The sequence below is a fragment of the Macaca mulatta genome, chromosome 8, assembly GCF_049350105.2.
Source record: "Macaca mulatta isolate MMU2019108-1 chromosome 8, T2T-MMU8v2.0, whole genome shotgun sequence".
NCBI classification, from domain to species: domain Eukaryota; kingdom Metazoa; phylum Chordata; class Mammalia; order Primates; family Cercopithecidae; genus Macaca; species Macaca mulatta.
In genome coordinates this window covers 26,195,965-26,212,873 of record NC_133413.1, presented here as the reverse complement: position 1 = coordinate 26,212,873, position 16,909 = coordinate 26,195,965, and the positions used below count along the sequence as shown (strand labels likewise).

Sequence of the window (16,909 nt, the reverse complement as noted above, 5' to 3'; positions counted from 1 at the left end):
AGCATCACCACAGACACATGAGTGAAACATTGTGCTATAATTTTATGATGGCTACGATGTCACTAGTATAGGAATTTTTCATTATCATCCAATGGGACCACTTTCATATATGTGGTCTATTGACCAAAACATTGTTATGCGGTGCATGACTGTTGGCATATGTGTGCATGTGTGTATTTTCTTTGAGACTTTCTGTTGGTCTTTTTTTTTTTTTTTTTTTAATGTTCAAATCCATCTATCCCCCTCTACTGTTTTGGGATATTTACATTCTAATTGCTAGGTTAATAGTGATTACAAATAAAATTTTAACACCCATACTTGACTTACCAAGTGTAAAATTGTGACTACCTTTACATTCCTAATCTAAAATTCCCATAGAACATTTTAAGTATGATTTCTTTCTCCCAACCTTTATCCTTGCCTGATATTTTAGTACTCAATTTAAATTTTACATTTTGCATTAGCTGTTTGAACATATTGTTCTAGAAACTATGTCTTCTGTTGTTTGAAAGGTATGCTCTGTTTGTGATTTACTTATAGTCAATCTATCTCTTTCTTATAATTGATTTTAAAAGATTTTTCTTTGTCTTTGATATTCAGAAATTTTTCTACAATGTTACCTGATTTGTTTATTCCTTTCCTTCTGGAAGATTCTCAAGAATTGCCTCTCATTTGTCATCTGTCATCCAGTCATTCCCATTCACTCTTTATAAACTTCATATTCTGAATTAATATCTCTTATGTTCTCTTTTACAGTTTCCAACTTATTATTTCTCTGGAGAAATGGTTGTTTCTCTAACTCCTCCACTCTCCAATTCACTAATTATTTCTTCACATGCGTCTAATCTTCTGTTTAATTTTTCCAAGGGTATATACTTTTTCCTTTTATAAATGTTAAAACAGGTAGTTTTTCAAGTATGCCTGCCCTGTTTTCCAGTCTTTTCTAGTTATTTTAACATCATTTTTATTCATCTTTACATCTTTAATAACTTAAAATATATAATTTAATGTTATAGCATAGTCTGAAATATCGCTGGATGATTTACAGATCCTGGAGAGCTTATTTTCCTTTTCTTTAAGTTGGTTGGCTTCCTTATGTAGTTCATTTTATCTTAGATTATTAAAGAGTCATTTTAGGGCATTTTTGACTTGACCTCCAGCAGTTTAGCAGGCCTCTAATAAGTTTTTATATTAAAAAGTTTGCTTGGCAATGCTGCATCTGAAGAAATATATAATATCATGTCCCACATCTGTGCATAACACAAACAGATTTGTTTTCCCATGTGTAACATTTTACCTGCTCATGGCTACAGGCAGACAGAAAATTTCCTTTATTTCTTGCAGTTTCTGTGGAGCGTTTCTAGTTCCCTTTTCTGAGATGGGCAGCCCTTTATGACTCTGAGAATGATGCAGAGGTCTCCTTTCCAAATTTCAGTATTTTGCTTCTCAGGGGTTTAATTTCTTAATTGCCTCTTTTTGCATTCTATATATCGGGATCACCAAGCCTTTAAATTTTACTTACTGTTCTGACAGAGATTTTCTTCTTCGTTTTTAGTAGTTGTAGATTTTCCACTTTTTCTTTTGAGCTTAACAATAGGTTGCTAAAATGTTTTCAATTTTTTGTATGTCATTCAGCATTTCCATACATTCTTAATGGGGACAGGTGTTCTATTTTGGATTTGTCTGCTATTGTGGCAAAGGACCCTATAGTCTCTTATGTACATCTGCTTTGGAAAACTAAAAATAGGACTTTGAGCCTACAATGGAACTCTGATTAGAATACCTTTTTCTCTATGCTAGAATCATAACTACAAGTTCTACAAGGAAGAATAAAGAGAGATATGTTCAGCTGAAAACTTACCACAGTATCATCAGCAACAATGAACAATTCAATGTACTTTTCATTATGGATAGCCTGTAAATTTAAGGAAAATCCAGTTGAAGTATATTAAACACTTTTTATCTTAACCCTTTAAGTTGGAAAAAAAAACTAATATTTTCAAGATAAGAAATGTTAATATTATTGATACAAAATGGGGAGGCACATGAATATATAAAAATTATATAAATTTATCTAAATGAGATCTACTATATGATTAAACATGGGGTCCTATATATCGGATTGTAGTATTTCCTATTTGTTCTTTTTATCTTTTCTTTTTTTAAAAAAATTATTTTATTTTTTAATTTCCAGGCTGCATGTGAGGGTGTGTGGGTTTGTTATGTAGGTAAATGTGTGCCATCGTGGTTTGCAGCACCCATCAAACCATCACTTGGTATTAAGTCCAGCATGGATTAGCTCTTTTTCCTAATGCTTTGTTTAGGCTTTCAGGTGAAATAAGAGTTGTAAAGAATCATAAACTCATACTTTAACATTTAGGTTTTGTTTTCTTCATTTACTGAGTCAATGCTTCATTAGTAAGCTTGTGTGAAAAACATCCATCTGTACCTGACAGTTAAAACAGAGGATGGAGTAATAGGACCGACTGCATTTCTTGTACTCCTTCCCCTGCCTCTCAACTTTCTAATTTTCAGTAGTCTCAATTCCAAGGAAACATGTATAAATTTTGCTAATTATAGATCTTTTATTTTTATTTTTATATATTTATTTATTTTTCTTTTGAGAAAGGGTCTCACTCTGTCACCCAGACTAGAGTGCAGTGGCAAGATCTTAGCTCACCGCAGCCTCCACCTCCTGAGTTCAAGCCATTCTTCTTCCTCAGCCTCCCAAGTAACTGGGATTATAGGCACACTCCACTACTGCCTGGCCAATTTTTTGTATTTTTAGTAGACACGGGGTTTCACCATGTTGGCCAGGCTGGTCTCAAACTCTGACCTCAAATGATCCACCTGCCTCAGCCTCCCAAAGTGTTGTGATTATAGGCATGAAGCATGAGCCACCATGCCTGGCTGATCTTTTATGTCTATGAAACACCAATACCAGGAGATTCTTCTAAGTGTTCAGGTTTCAGTATGCATGCACCGAGGTATGTACACATTCTCTGAGGACAAACCAGAGGTAAATTGTTCAAAGATTTGGCTAAATCATTTTTCTATGGACTAGGTAATCATTTATTTGTTGATTTATTCAATCAAGAAACATCCATTAGGCATATAGTATGTTTCAGACACTATATGGATCAAGGACATATGAAAAAGAAAAACAACAATGTAGTTTACAGGCTAACATCCACGGGAATTTAAGGAGATATAGATTAGTTGTGTAGAAAAACCTAAAGCTCCAAGGACTATGTTTATACAACCATCCCACCAGAAACTGAACTTGTTTTATCCTTAATTGTCCTTAACCATTAAAATATTTGGATGATAAAAAGGGCTGACCATAGCTTGCCATCAATAATTCTGCAAAAAAAATGTCAGGGAAGACAAGGAAAGATAATATCTCTAGATTATGTTTTAGGACATTGAAAATTCCATTATTTCCAACTACTCATAGCCCCAGTGCTATCAATCTATACGTAGGATTGTAGAATCATCCTTTGTTGAAACTCATGAAACAAACAGATTTACTCTATGAAAATAAACTTTTTACATAGATAACTGAAACAAAAGTTTTCAAATTTCAAATATCTGATAAAGTGCCAGACTCAAAGTAACACATACATTTCACTAGCTACACTCATGCTTTCTCCCTAGACATCATCAAGAAAATAAAAGGTGTTTCATTTGGGTAAAGATGACTTAATAATACTCACTTTCACTTTGGGGTCTCCTTCAGATTCAGTATCGCCTGGAACAGTTTTCCTGGTAAAATTAAGCTCTGTACAGGAATAATTGGCAACATACGGCACCCTCGGGTTATATTTGAACACCAAATGTTCTCCCTCATCTGAGTATTTCACTGGTTCAATGAGGTATCTTTGGTCATTTACTCTGAAGAATCCCCTGTAGAAATTGGGAACACAATGTATATTCAAGGTCTATAGTTGCTCTATTTCATTGCACTGACTTTGTCTTTTCAAGAAAGAGAAACTACAAAGCCAGCGCCTCATGAACATGTAGGAGGGTGCTTTCAGTGGTAAGGAAATGTGATGATACATAGCCTTTGACTGAATCAATACTTTTTTCTAAGAGTCAACTTACTAGATTTTCAGAAGTTGCACAGCCTAATATCTGCTTTGAGTACAGGTAGGGTAGCAAGTCCCACTGGTGGTTGTGGACCGCTGTCAAGTCTTATGACTTATTGCAAAAATTATGTGAGTTTCTATGTCTATCACGACGTGGAATATATATAAAAGTAAATATATGAAAGTAAAAATACTAATATGTGGTAATTGTGTCACTAAAGGGGTTCTCATTCTTGAAAATACTAAGAACTAGTCAAGTAAATTTCCCATAATTAAAGACAAAACTTCCTTGTTCTTCTACTCTTTACCTCTCTACATCATCCTTCTTTGTTCATGAGCCTATGATCTATAGAGAACTATAGGCCTTACTTCTGAATTTTTACTTTCACGAGGCTGCAAACACAGCTGGATTTAGTAAAAACTAAATGGGTCAAGCCTCATGGCATAATGGGAATTCACAAAACTAGTATTCAAAAGACCTGGGTTTTGGACTCAATTTTACCACTAGCAAATGAAATATTCAGGAGACAGTTTCTAATTTCAGTCAGTATCCTGATCAATAAAATGAGAGGCCAGACTAAATGATTATCAGTAATCTTCCAAATATGAATCCCTTATTTATATACTGCAAAGCATGTCTCGTTCAGGACTATGCAATGGACATCTGTTTGTCAAAACTCAAATCATAGGCTAGAGCTGAAACTGCTAAAAGTGCACAGCAACTTTCTTCTTATTCATTTTTCTGTATACCAGGAGTGATAAAAGAAAATCAACGCAGTTAATTTCTTTGAAAATCCATAGGAAAACTCATAAAGGAAAATGAAAGATATTCTGCCTTACCTTAGACCATTACACGTACTGATACTGGCAGCTGAATCATATTCATGCACTATGGATCCTTGGTAAAAACAGTGATCCTAAAATAGAAGAAGACTTTATTACTATATCGATAAATATTGGTATTATATAGATATTAATATCTAAATATTTTCTGTTTGGAATATATCAATATTTTATTTTGACAAATTGCATTGATATTTGTTCATGCATTCATTCATTAAATTTTTTCATTTGGAAATATTCGAGCCTGCTTCAGAGGCCTTTTACCTTAATTATGTGATTATTTTGTGTAAAGCAAAGTATAGATTCTTCCGCTACAAGTTTTATAGTATATTAATGATGACAGTAGTTTTAGAATTGTGACCATTTTCCTTAGAAATATAACTTCTTAATCCACCCTATAATTTTTATCAAACTAACCCTTCTGTGATAATACTATAATTTTTCCCAGTTGCCCATGAAATCAAGACAAATGCTTGATGATCATGAAAACTAGGTCTCCCTCTCCAACCAGCTCCCCTAACGCCTTTCTCTCTGGCCTGTTTCAATCAAATTGGTGTCTTCTTTACTCCTTCCTTGATGCTCTGCCCGTGGTAGTCCAATCAGATAATTATTTTTCCCATCATTTCCATGTGTTCAAATCCTACCTGTGGATGACACTTTCTATGGTCTTCCAGTGACCTCACACTCTCACAAATAACCCACCCCCTGCATCAAAGAATGTTACCCAGTTTTCCTCTTGTCCTATTTTGAAGATTGCATAAAGACTTAGCTCTCATAGAAGTTGGAAGTTGCAGCCGGGCACAGTGGCTCATGCCTGTAATTCCAGCACTTTGGGATGTCAAGGCGGGATGATCCCGAGGCCAAGGGATCGAGACCATCCTGGCCAACATGGTGAAACCCCGCCTCTACTGAAAATACAAAAATTAGTCGGGCGTGGTGGCATGTGCCTGCAGTCCCAGCTACTCGGGAGGCTGAGGCAGGAGAATCGCTTGAACCCAGGAGATAAAGTTTGCGGTGAGTTAAGATTGTGCCACTGCACTCCAGCCTGGCCAAAGAGTGAGACTCCATCTCAAAAAAAAAAAAAAAAAAAAAAAGTGACACTCCATCTCAAAAAAAGAAAAAAAAAGTTGACTGTTGCTTTAAATGGAGGAAATACTTTTTTAAATGTATAGTTTTGGTAAATGTAATGTTCTTGGAAGGTTACAGAGGACCTGCTTTGCAAAAAAGCAATGGGGGTATAAAAATAAAATCTATATCTAGATTTTATTAAAATTAATGGAATTATATTAATAACAAATGAACAAAAAGTCATTTGAGGATTGAAAAAAAGACCTCAATATTGGTGCATCAGAAAAACTGGGTAAAGGGGTGAGAATCACAAAAGGATCAATGAATGGAGATTTTAAACTTGTTTCATAGCTTCAGATTTTATCCATGTAGCTTGATCACAGCCTCATAAGGTGCCTTATATTTTTGGTGTCCTGCTTTACCCTCTCCCAGACTTAACACCATACTGAGTGTATAGAAATCAGTTTAGGAAAAGAAAAGATATATTAGCAGTCAATGATTTGCTTGTCACACGGTAAGAGGTTAGGGTCCACACAATCGTATTTTTATACTATAATTTTTTGGTGAGAGTAATCAATTCAGAACTTATTTCTGATGTAGTACTTTCTGGAGCAGCTTGCACAGATAGAACAGGGTTTCAAAATCACATCAGGAAATACTACTTTTAGAGAAGAGACACAGGAAAGTTCCATAAGATACCATGATCTGAAGATGCCTGGTGAACGCTTCTCCTTTCATGGAGTAGAATGTTTCACTGTAATTGGAGCCTAGGAACTCCCTGAAAAAGAGGGCAGACAGGTGGTGAGACTTGTTCATTCTAAAAATCTGACAGATACAACCAATAATGTGATGGAGAAGTGTCCAGTTTGCTTCCACATCTCAGCAAGATCCTCTTCTGCTAAAAATATTAAAGCAAAATCAAGCCCACTCATATGAAAAGCCTTTCTAACTAAATACAATGGTTCATAAAGACTGTAGAAAAACTAGAAAATAGATTCTGGCAGTTTTAGCAAACCAGTATTTTTTAAAAAGCTTGGCGAAAATGTTATCTAAGTAAAAACCTGAGACCAAAATTAATGCAAAATACATGCACTAATATATGTGATGAAAATGTCTTATATTCATCACATCATAAGATATATGTGGTGAATATGTCTTAATACATAGTAACCTAACAGCTACATATTTAGGTAAACGCAATATATACTAATTATAACAAATTCACACTAGCCATGCTGTATTTGGAACTGAGCCCAATCTCTCTCCCCTGTGGCAAGACCTTACCATTGCAGTTGTCTCTATATCTATAGTGATGGGCCTGAATAAAGCCTGCCTTATGGTGCTTTAACAACTGTCACTGAATAATTTTTTCTTTAACATCTTTTTGCACTACCCACGGCCACTTCTTGATCCCAATTTGAACATAAGAAACTTGTAGAAGTTCTTCTAAACTCAGTGCAAAACATACTTCCTGACGCCATCAAGCAGATTTTGAGATCCCTTCCTAAGGTGTGTTTCACACTTCCAAAGGTGTTCGTTTTCATGTCTGCCACATTTTTATTATGTATTTTAGAGGTCACCAAACCTTTTCTGTACAGGTGAAGATAATAAGCATTTGAAGCGGCCGGGCATGGTGACTCACGCCTGTAATCCCAGCACTTTGGGAGGCTGAGGTGGGTGGATCATGAGGTCAGGAGATTGAGACCATCCTGGCCGACATGGTGACACCTGGTCTCTACTACAAATACAAAAATTATCTGGGCGTGGTGCATGCCTTTAATACCAGCTACTGGGGAGGCTGAGGCAGGAGAATCAATCACTTGAACCAGGGAGTCGGAGGTTGCAGTGAGCCAAGATCGCACCACTGCATTCCAGCCTGGCAACCGAGTGAGACTCCGTCTCAAAAATAAATAAATAAATAAAAATAAAATAAAAATAATAAAGATTTTTAAAAATACACATTCAAGGCTACATGGGCCACACACATGGCTGCTATTACATGTTCTTTGTCTGATTTTATTTTTTGTTATTGTTGCTGTTGTTTATGCTCCAGATATTCCAAATTTAAGCATTACTCTTAGATTAAGGGATATGCATACATACAAAACATGTCCAATTTGTTGTACCAATTTCATTTGTTCACCCCTGGTGTATTTCAGGTCAGTCTTCAAGGTTACCTGTGAACTACCTTAGGAAAGGGACTTTTTCATTTTTATTTATTTGTGTCTCCTGGTTTCTAAGGTAGTATTTGGAATACTAGGAGTGGTCAAAAAATGCTGAACTAATGTTTAAAATGAACTAAATATAGCATTTCACTACTGCTATGGCTGAATAAGCTACCATCAGACAGACATTCTGTATATAGTTATTTAGTTCTGGATAACATATAAAAAGAAAGTACCTAAAGGGTCTAGGTATGGAGCAAAAACAGCATCCTCCAGGAAAGGGAAGGAGGCACAGGGAAGAAGGCACAGCATGAGATGAAGTTTCCAGTTTTACAGCATTTAGCCTGAGGTCAGGCTGAAGTCTGCCTCATAGAGGATGGATAAAACTCTGCTAGAAAACCACAGTTGTTCTGATTTGAAAAGCCATACAATGGAGTTTAGAGTAATGACAGTAACAGGAATGTACACAGTAATCATGGGAAAAAAAATGAGAGAGTGGGGAGAATCCTCAGTTCTGTAAACAAACTCAGTTTGAAATTCAGAATTTTCCCTGAACTATGACCTGTGAGGGATAGACTAAAAGTAGCCACGCTAAGAATAAAATAACTGAGCTAAAATTTGAGCTGCCACCCAGAAGACAGAATTTGCAGTTTAAGCCCAATAAAGTTAATCTCCAAATACAATGAAAATATGAGAACTCTTTAGCAGAACATAACAGAATTCAGAGTCCGTTTCACATAATATTCAAATTGTTCAGTTCATAATTCAAATTCATACAATGAAGAAACATAAAACATTGAACTATTGTCAAGAGAAAAGATGATCAGCAGAGACTTATCTCAAGTTAACCTAGAACTTGAAATTATAGATAAGACTTTTAAAGCAGCTACTATAACTATGCTCAGCAAAGTAAAAGAAAGTTATTTGCAAAGCATGCAAAAATGTAGAACTGTGGCAGATAAATGGAAGTTATATTTTTAAAAAACAAACTGAAAATGTTATAACTAAAACCTACTTAGATAAAAGTTTTACTTGATATCCTTAAAATGAGAACAAAACTGATAAAAGAAAGAGCTGACAGACTCAATGAGAGTTCAATAGAAATTATGTAATCTGAAAAAGAGAACAGAAGTAGAGCTTCAGAGTCAAGTAGATTATATCAAAGGACTAATATACTGATAAGTGGAGTGCTAGAAAGTGGAGAAAGGGTATAATAGAAAAAAATGGAAAAGTAGTAGCAAAAAATGAACCCAATTTGGAGAAAGACATGAATTGTAATTTCAAGAAGTTCAGCAAACATCAAACAGCATTTATATGAAGAAAGTCACTCCTTTGCACATCACTGTCAGATTGCAGCATATCAGAAATAAAGACAAAATCTTGAAACCAGCAAGAGAAAGACAACACGTCTTTCTGGGGAAATTTATACGACTGGGGAACAGAAATTTATACAACTATTAACATTGCATTAGAGACCATGTGAGCCAGAAGAGAGGAGAACATCATCAGTCATCATCTTTTCTTAAAAAATACAGAAAATGGACCAGGTGCAGTGGCTCACCCCTGTAATCCCAGCACTTTGGGAGGCCGAGGTGGGTGGATCATGAGTCAGGACATCAAGACCATCCTGGCTAACATGGTGAAACCCCATCTCCACTAAAAATATGGAGCTTGCAATGAGCCAAGATCGCACCACTGCACTCCAGCCTGGGTGACAGAGCAAGACTCTGTCGCAAAAAAAAAAAAAAAAAAAAAAAGGAAAAAGAAAATTGGTGAACCCAGAATTTATATGCAGCAAAATGCGGCAAAAAATAGCCTTCAAGAAGGAAGACTAAATAGACTTGCAGATAAAAGAAAACTGAAGTAAATTTTTGCCACAGATCTATACTAGAAAAGTTGGTAAAAGTTCTTTAGTTTGAATGAAATTGTAACACATGAAAAACTGAACCTCTAACAAAAGGGAGAGATAAGAAATGATAAATAAATGAATAAACTAAAACATTATATTTTCACATAAGATACATATAAATGTTTAAAGTCAAAATTATAGTTATGCATCATGGGATTAATAATCTATATAAATATATAAATATATGTATATGGCAAATTTGCACAAATAAGTAGTATCTGTAAGTGAACTTACTGCAATGTTTTTACATTTTACGTACAATGACATGGTATTAACTATAAATAATAACTTAATTAATTGTAAATATATGCTGCAATTTCTAAAATGAAAATTAAATCTAATGTAGAGAGTCATTGTTACAAATTTAAAAGATTAATAAGAAGCCAGTAGGGAAAGTGAAAAATAAAGTAAGCCAAAGATCAAGGGAAAAAGGATAGTAACAGAGGAGATAAACAGAAATGAAATAATTCCAACCATACGAATCATAACATTTAATGTAATGTTAATAGGAATGGTAACATTAACATTAAATGTTAACCTACTAAAAAAGAATAGGCCGGGCGCGATGGCTCACACCTGTAATCCCAGCACTTTGGGAGGCTGAGGTGGGCGGATCATGAGGTCAGGAGATCGAGACCATCCTGGCTAACACGGTGAAACCCCGTCTCTACTGAAAATACAAAAAAAAAAAAAAAAAAAAAAAATTAGCCGGGCATGGTGGCACGTGCCTGTAGTCCCAGCTACTCGGGAGGCTGAGGCAGGAGAATCGCTTGAACCTGGGAGGCGGAGGTTCCCTCTGGGAACCGAGTGCAGTGAGCTGAGATTGCGCCACTGCACTCCAGCCAGGGTGACAGAGCAAGACTCTGTCTCAAAACAAACAAACAAAAACAAGCAAACAAACAAAAAAAAAGAATAACATTAACATTCAATGTTAATGTTAACATTCCTATTGAAAATCAGAGATTATTAGAATGCATTAAAAATCAGGACCAAACTAATTTCCATCTTACAAAAGACACATTTTAAATGTAAAGACACAGATATGTTGAAAGGAAATGAATAAAAGAATAGTATCTTATTTATATAATAAACATAAGAAGGCTGGAATAGCTGTGTTAATATCAGATAACAAACTGCAAAATACACAAATGATTGGCCCAAAGATACGTTTTAAAAAATCAAACAAATCCAAACATTGGCAATTACATAGCATACTCTAAAATGATTCATGACTCAAAGAAGAAATCCCAGAAGAAATAAGAAGATATTTTGAAATGAATGATAATAAAAAAAATCAAGACTTTTGAGATGTATCTAAATGAAGACTTGAGAAAAATGCTATGACTTCAATATTTTAAATACTTAGAAAATATTAAACATTTCTATAACCAGAGAAAAATAAACACCCAATAAGAAGAAAAAAGAAAATTATACAAATGATAAAGGAGATCAGTGAAATAAATAGACAACCAATTACAATTATTCACAAAGCTAAAGAAAAGATCAGGCCAGGCATGATGGCTCACTCTCATAATCCTGGCACTTTGGGAGGCCAAGGCAGAATTGCTTGAGCCCTGGAGTTCGAGACCAGCCTGGGCAATGTGGTGAAAACCCATCTTTACATAAAGGGTTTTAACAAACCAAGCATGGTGGCACATGCCTATAGTCTCAGCTACTTAGGAGGATGAGGTGGGAGGATGCCTAGAGACTGGGAGGTTGAGGCTGCAATAGCCGTGATTGCACCACTGCACTTCAGCCTGGGAAACACAGTAGGACTCCGTCTCAAAAACAAAAAATAAAAATAAAAATAACTAACTAAATAAAAGGTCAACAATTGATAGTCCCTTCTAGATTGGTAATATAAGAAGAAAAACCCAAATTACCAATGTTAGAAATTTAAAAAAGAGTTATCACTCAATAAATTATTACTTTTTAAAATAATTATAATATTATAAAACACTTTATGCCAAATATGGGGCAACTTAACTGAAATAGACATTTTTCTTGAAAACTGTAATTTAAAACTGATACATAATAGAATAGAAACTTTGACTAACCCCTTATCAATACATTTGAATTTGTTATAAAACCTCTTTCCTACACATACACACAAATATGCTCAAGGCACATGTAGTTTCACTTGTAAATTCTATCAAACACTTTGAATATAAATAACATCTTTTAGAAAATATAGGAGAAAATATTTCCCAACTCAGGATCCCAACATAATCTATTATCAAAATTTGATAAATCTATCATAAAAACTAAAATTTTAGTTTTTTTGGGAATAGCCATCAGTAACATAATTTCAAAAACCCTTAAGATATTGACAAATTTAATACAGTAATTTACTGTAAAATAATATATAATGTATAATGATCAAAAATGAATGTACACTGCCATATGGACATTTCAATGGATTCAGACAGAATACTTGCAGCAAACTTTTCAAGGAACTTTCTTAATCTGATAAATAAACGGCAAATCTACAGGTACTGTCGTATTAATCATTTAATACTGAATACTTTCCCTTTAAGATCAGGAAAAGTGTAAGGTTGCCCTCACTCCTTCTAGTAAAATTGTAATGAAGGTCCTAGCCATTGTCATAAAATAAAGTATAGAAATAAAATAAATAATAATCAGAGAGGAAGATAAAAATATCAGTATTTTCGGATGACAAGATGGTAAATTTCCTAGAAGATTTCTAGGTACTCTATAAAACAATCAATAAATTCATTTACTAATGCTTCCCAAATCCAAAGCCTAAATAAAATAATCAATTTTGCTTTTCTATTATAGACGCAAATCATAGAAAAATGAAATAATAAAAAAAAATTCAGCTTATATAACGACCACAACTAGTAAATATATGGAAATAAATTTAACAAGACGGGTGAGAGCTCCACATTGTAAACTTTAAAACATGTTGATCAACATTAAAGAAGACGAGTTATAAGGTGAATACTCAACACTATTGAGAAGTTAGTTCTCTCCAAACTTATCTATAGATTCAATAAGTTAAAATGAAATTCTATAAAATTCCAGCGGGCCTTTTAATAGAAATTGCCAAGGTGATTCTAAATTTTGTAGAGAAATGCAAAGGACCTAGAATAAATAAACAATTCTGATTAGAAGAGTTACACATTGTGCCTTTAAGGTATACTAAAAAACTGCAGTAATCAAGGTAGTTTGGCCATGACTTACAGACTGTACATAGATCAATAAGATAGAATAGAGAGCTGATAAACAGTCATTTGATTTTGGCCAAAGGTGCCAAAGTAATCCAGTAGCACCAAAAAGACAATTCATCAAAATGGACCGGAATAATTGGCGGTAAATATGGAAAAACAAGAATATTGACTTCTCCAGCAAATCACACCCACACATACACACACACACACACTCACACGTATATGCACATACACAAATTTAAGTTCATAACAGACCAAAACTAAAAGCTAAAATTATGAAGAGCTTAGAAGCAAACATACAATATCTTTGTGATTTGCATTTAGGCAATGTTTCTTAGGTCCTAGAAAGTGATGAACATAAAGAAAGATCAGGAGATCGAGACCATCCTGGCTAACACGGTAGAAACCCCGTCTCTACAAAAAAATACAAAAAACTAGCCGGGCGAGGTGGCGGGCGCCTGTAGTCCCGGCTACTCGGGAGGCTGAGGAAGGAGAATGGCGTGAACCCAGGAGGCGGAGCTTGCAGTGAGCCCAGATCCGGCCACAGCACTCCAGCCTGGGTGACAGAGCGAGACTCCGTCTCAAAAAAAAAAAAAAAAAAAAAAAAAAAAAAAAAAAAAGAAAGAAACTAATAAATTGAAATTTATTTAAAATTATAACTTTTTACTTGTTAAAAGACACAATTTTAAAAAAATGAATTAAAAGGTCACAGACAGGAACAAAGCATAACAAGAACTATATTTGACTAAGGACTGGTATCCAAATTATATGGTGGCTCATGCCTGTAATCCTATCACTATGGGAGACCAAGGTGGGTGAATCGCCTGAGCTCAAGAGTTCAAGACCAGACTGGCCAACACGGTGAAACCCCATCTCTACTAAAATACAAAAAATTTGCCGGACATTGTGGTGGATACCTGTTGTCCCAGCTACTGGGGAGGCTGAGGTACGAGAATCACTTGAGTCCGGGAGGCAGAGGTTGCAGTGAGCCAAGATCGCGCCACTCTACTCTAGCCTGGATGACAGAGCAAGAAAAAAAAAATCTCCTCGAACTCAATAATAGCGGTACAAATAACCCAATAAAAATGGGTAAATATTTAAAGGTAAAAAAGATATAAAAATGATAAAATAAGCACATACATGAGTTTTCAACAGGAAACAGAACATTTAATAGAAATTAAATATTAAAACTAACCAACTACTATAGCTAAAATTTTTTAAAGTGACAATATAAAATGATGAAGAATACATACAGCAGCTAGTATTCTCGTAAGTTGCTGGTAGTTACTAAAATTTTACAAATGCCTTGGAAAAGAATCTGTCAGATTTCTATGAAACTAAACATATACATATCCTGTGACTCAGGAGTATCACTCCTTGGTGTTCACCAAAGAGAAATGAAAACATATGTTCATAAAAAGGCTGTGCATGAATGCTCATAGAAGTTTTACTCATGATAGCCAAACACTGAAAACAGCCCACATGTCTATCAATAGGAGAATGGATGAACGAACTGCATTATGTTTATTCAACAGAATACTACCAGAAAATAAAGCAAACTTCTGATAAATGCAGCAACATGAATGAATCTCAGTATCAGTATGCTAAAATTTAAAAGTCTTACACAAAAGAGTACATGTAGTATGATTCTCATTTTAAAACTTTCCAGAATGGGCAAAAGTAATCCGTGGCGAAAAAAAACTTCCGAGGACAGATTTTGAGAGGAGGTGGCTAAGAAGAAGCGTGAAGAACTTTTCTGAGTGATAGTTCTGTATTTTTATAGGAGTTTTATAGGTATGGGCATTTGCCAGAACTCAACGGATGGACCTAGCAATTCCACTTCTGGTTGTTTATGTAAAAGATTTGGAATCACTATGTCTCCTCCCCATGTTCATTGCAACACTATTCACAATAGCCAAATTACGGAATCAACCTAGGTGTCCATCAGCAGATGAATAGATAAAGAGAATATGGTAAAGATACACAATGGAATGATGTTCAGCCTTAAAATAGAAGAAAATTCTGTCATTTATGACAACATGTATGGAATTGGAGAACATTATGCCAAATGAAAAAAGCCAGGCAACGGAAGACAAATACTGCATAATCTTGTTGATATGTGGAATCTAGAAAAATTGAACTCATAGAAACAGAGAGTAAAATGGCGGCTACCAGTGACTGGAGCTGTAGGAAAAAGGGGGAGATGATGGTCAAAGGGTACAAAGCCCAAGTTACATGGGATGAATAAGTTAGTTTGTGTTTTATTGAGATCCATTGCATAGCACGGTGAGTTTACTTAATAATAGTGTGTTTTACGATACAAAATCTTATTGAGTAAATTTCAGATGTTTTCACCACAAAAAAATAAGTATTTGAGGTGATAGATATGTTAATTAGCTTGATTTAATTATTTCACATTGTATTCATTAATCATAACATCACTTTGGCCACATAAATATATACAATCATAGTCTGTCAAATTACAATAAATGAATACATGCATGCATACATACATACATAAAATTCAACAAATATGTAGATGCACATTTAAGATTTATGCATTTCATTTTATGAAAATGTTACACAAATAAAAAATTAATTGTAAACCTATATATTAGGCTGGGTGGAGTGGCACACACCTGTAATCCTAGCACTTTGGGAGGCCAAGGCAGGAGGATTGCTTGAACCAAAGAGTTTCAGACCAGCCTGGATAACATGGTGAAATGCCATCTCTACAAAAATACAATTAGCTGGGTGTGGTGGCATGGGCCTGTAGTTGCAGCTACTTGGGAGAATGAGGTGGGAGGATCACCTGAGCCCAGGAGGTTGAGAACAAGGCTACAGTGAGCCGTTATTGTGCCACTGCACTCCAGCCTGGGTGACAGAGTGAGGCTGTATCTCAAAACAATCAAACAAACCAAAAACAAATACTAAACTCGAATGCTAAGCTTGTTCATGTATTGAGAGGAAAGTAAACTGATGTCTGTAATATAATTTGAAATGCATAAAAATAACATGGAAGATGAATGGATTGATCGATGGATGAATAGATAGAGGAGGAAGACGATATAAAACAGAAATAGTAAAATATGAATGAATATGTGTATGTATGTGTACCTTAATGGGTCTATGGGTATATGTATATGTTAGTGGGTATATGGATTTTTTCAATTCTGCCCTGTGTGTTAAAATTTTATCATAGTAAACTTTTTGGGAACATTAACTAGATGCAACAGGTAAATAGAATATAATTATTTTGTGGTTGTTTTGAAAGAGCAAATATAAATTTTATAATAAATTGCTTGGTTGTATAGCAGATTCTAAATTAATATTTCTGGGGAGTCATATACATATACAAATAAAACTCTTCATCTATTAATAGATTTATTATAGCAAACAGAAAGTTGACCCAATCAATGTTTCCACGGAATGAATATACAATCTGATTTGACATTGTTATCATAGAAAAATTCATCACTATTTCTCAACATGAGTTTATAAAATAAGTACGTATTTTTATCAAAACCAAGCTGAATGAAACTTAGAGGGGAAACGTTGAAAAGTGTGGTCATGGAGAAAAAGACAAATAGAAATCTAAATAAGATCAGTTTCTGTTTATTACTGTGTTATGAAAACATCCAATTA

The 16,909-nt window shown here is 34.7% G+C and overlaps 1 protein-coding gene across 3 annotated transcripts in view; it reads right to left on the bottom strand.

Annotated features, from left to right (window-relative positions):
• Positions 1–16,909, bottom strand: part of ADAM7 (ADAM metallopeptidase domain 7) — a 64,528-nt gene that overhangs the window by 39,034 nt on the left and 8,585 nt on the right. For all 3 annotated transcript variants that reach the window (XM_028852469.2, XM_028852470.2, XM_077943273.1), the window contains exons 4-7: positions 6,699–6,777; positions 4,929–5,005; positions 3,717–3,906; positions 1,862–1,915 (exon numbers count right to left, since the gene is read on the bottom strand). In XM_028852469.2, coding sequence (XP_028708302.2) covers positions 1,862–1,915; positions 3,717–3,906; positions 4,929–5,005; positions 6,699–6,777 — 400 coding nt within the window. The remainder of the gene's footprint in view (positions 1–1,861; positions 1,916–3,716; positions 3,907–4,928; positions 5,006–6,698; positions 6,778–16,909) is intronic.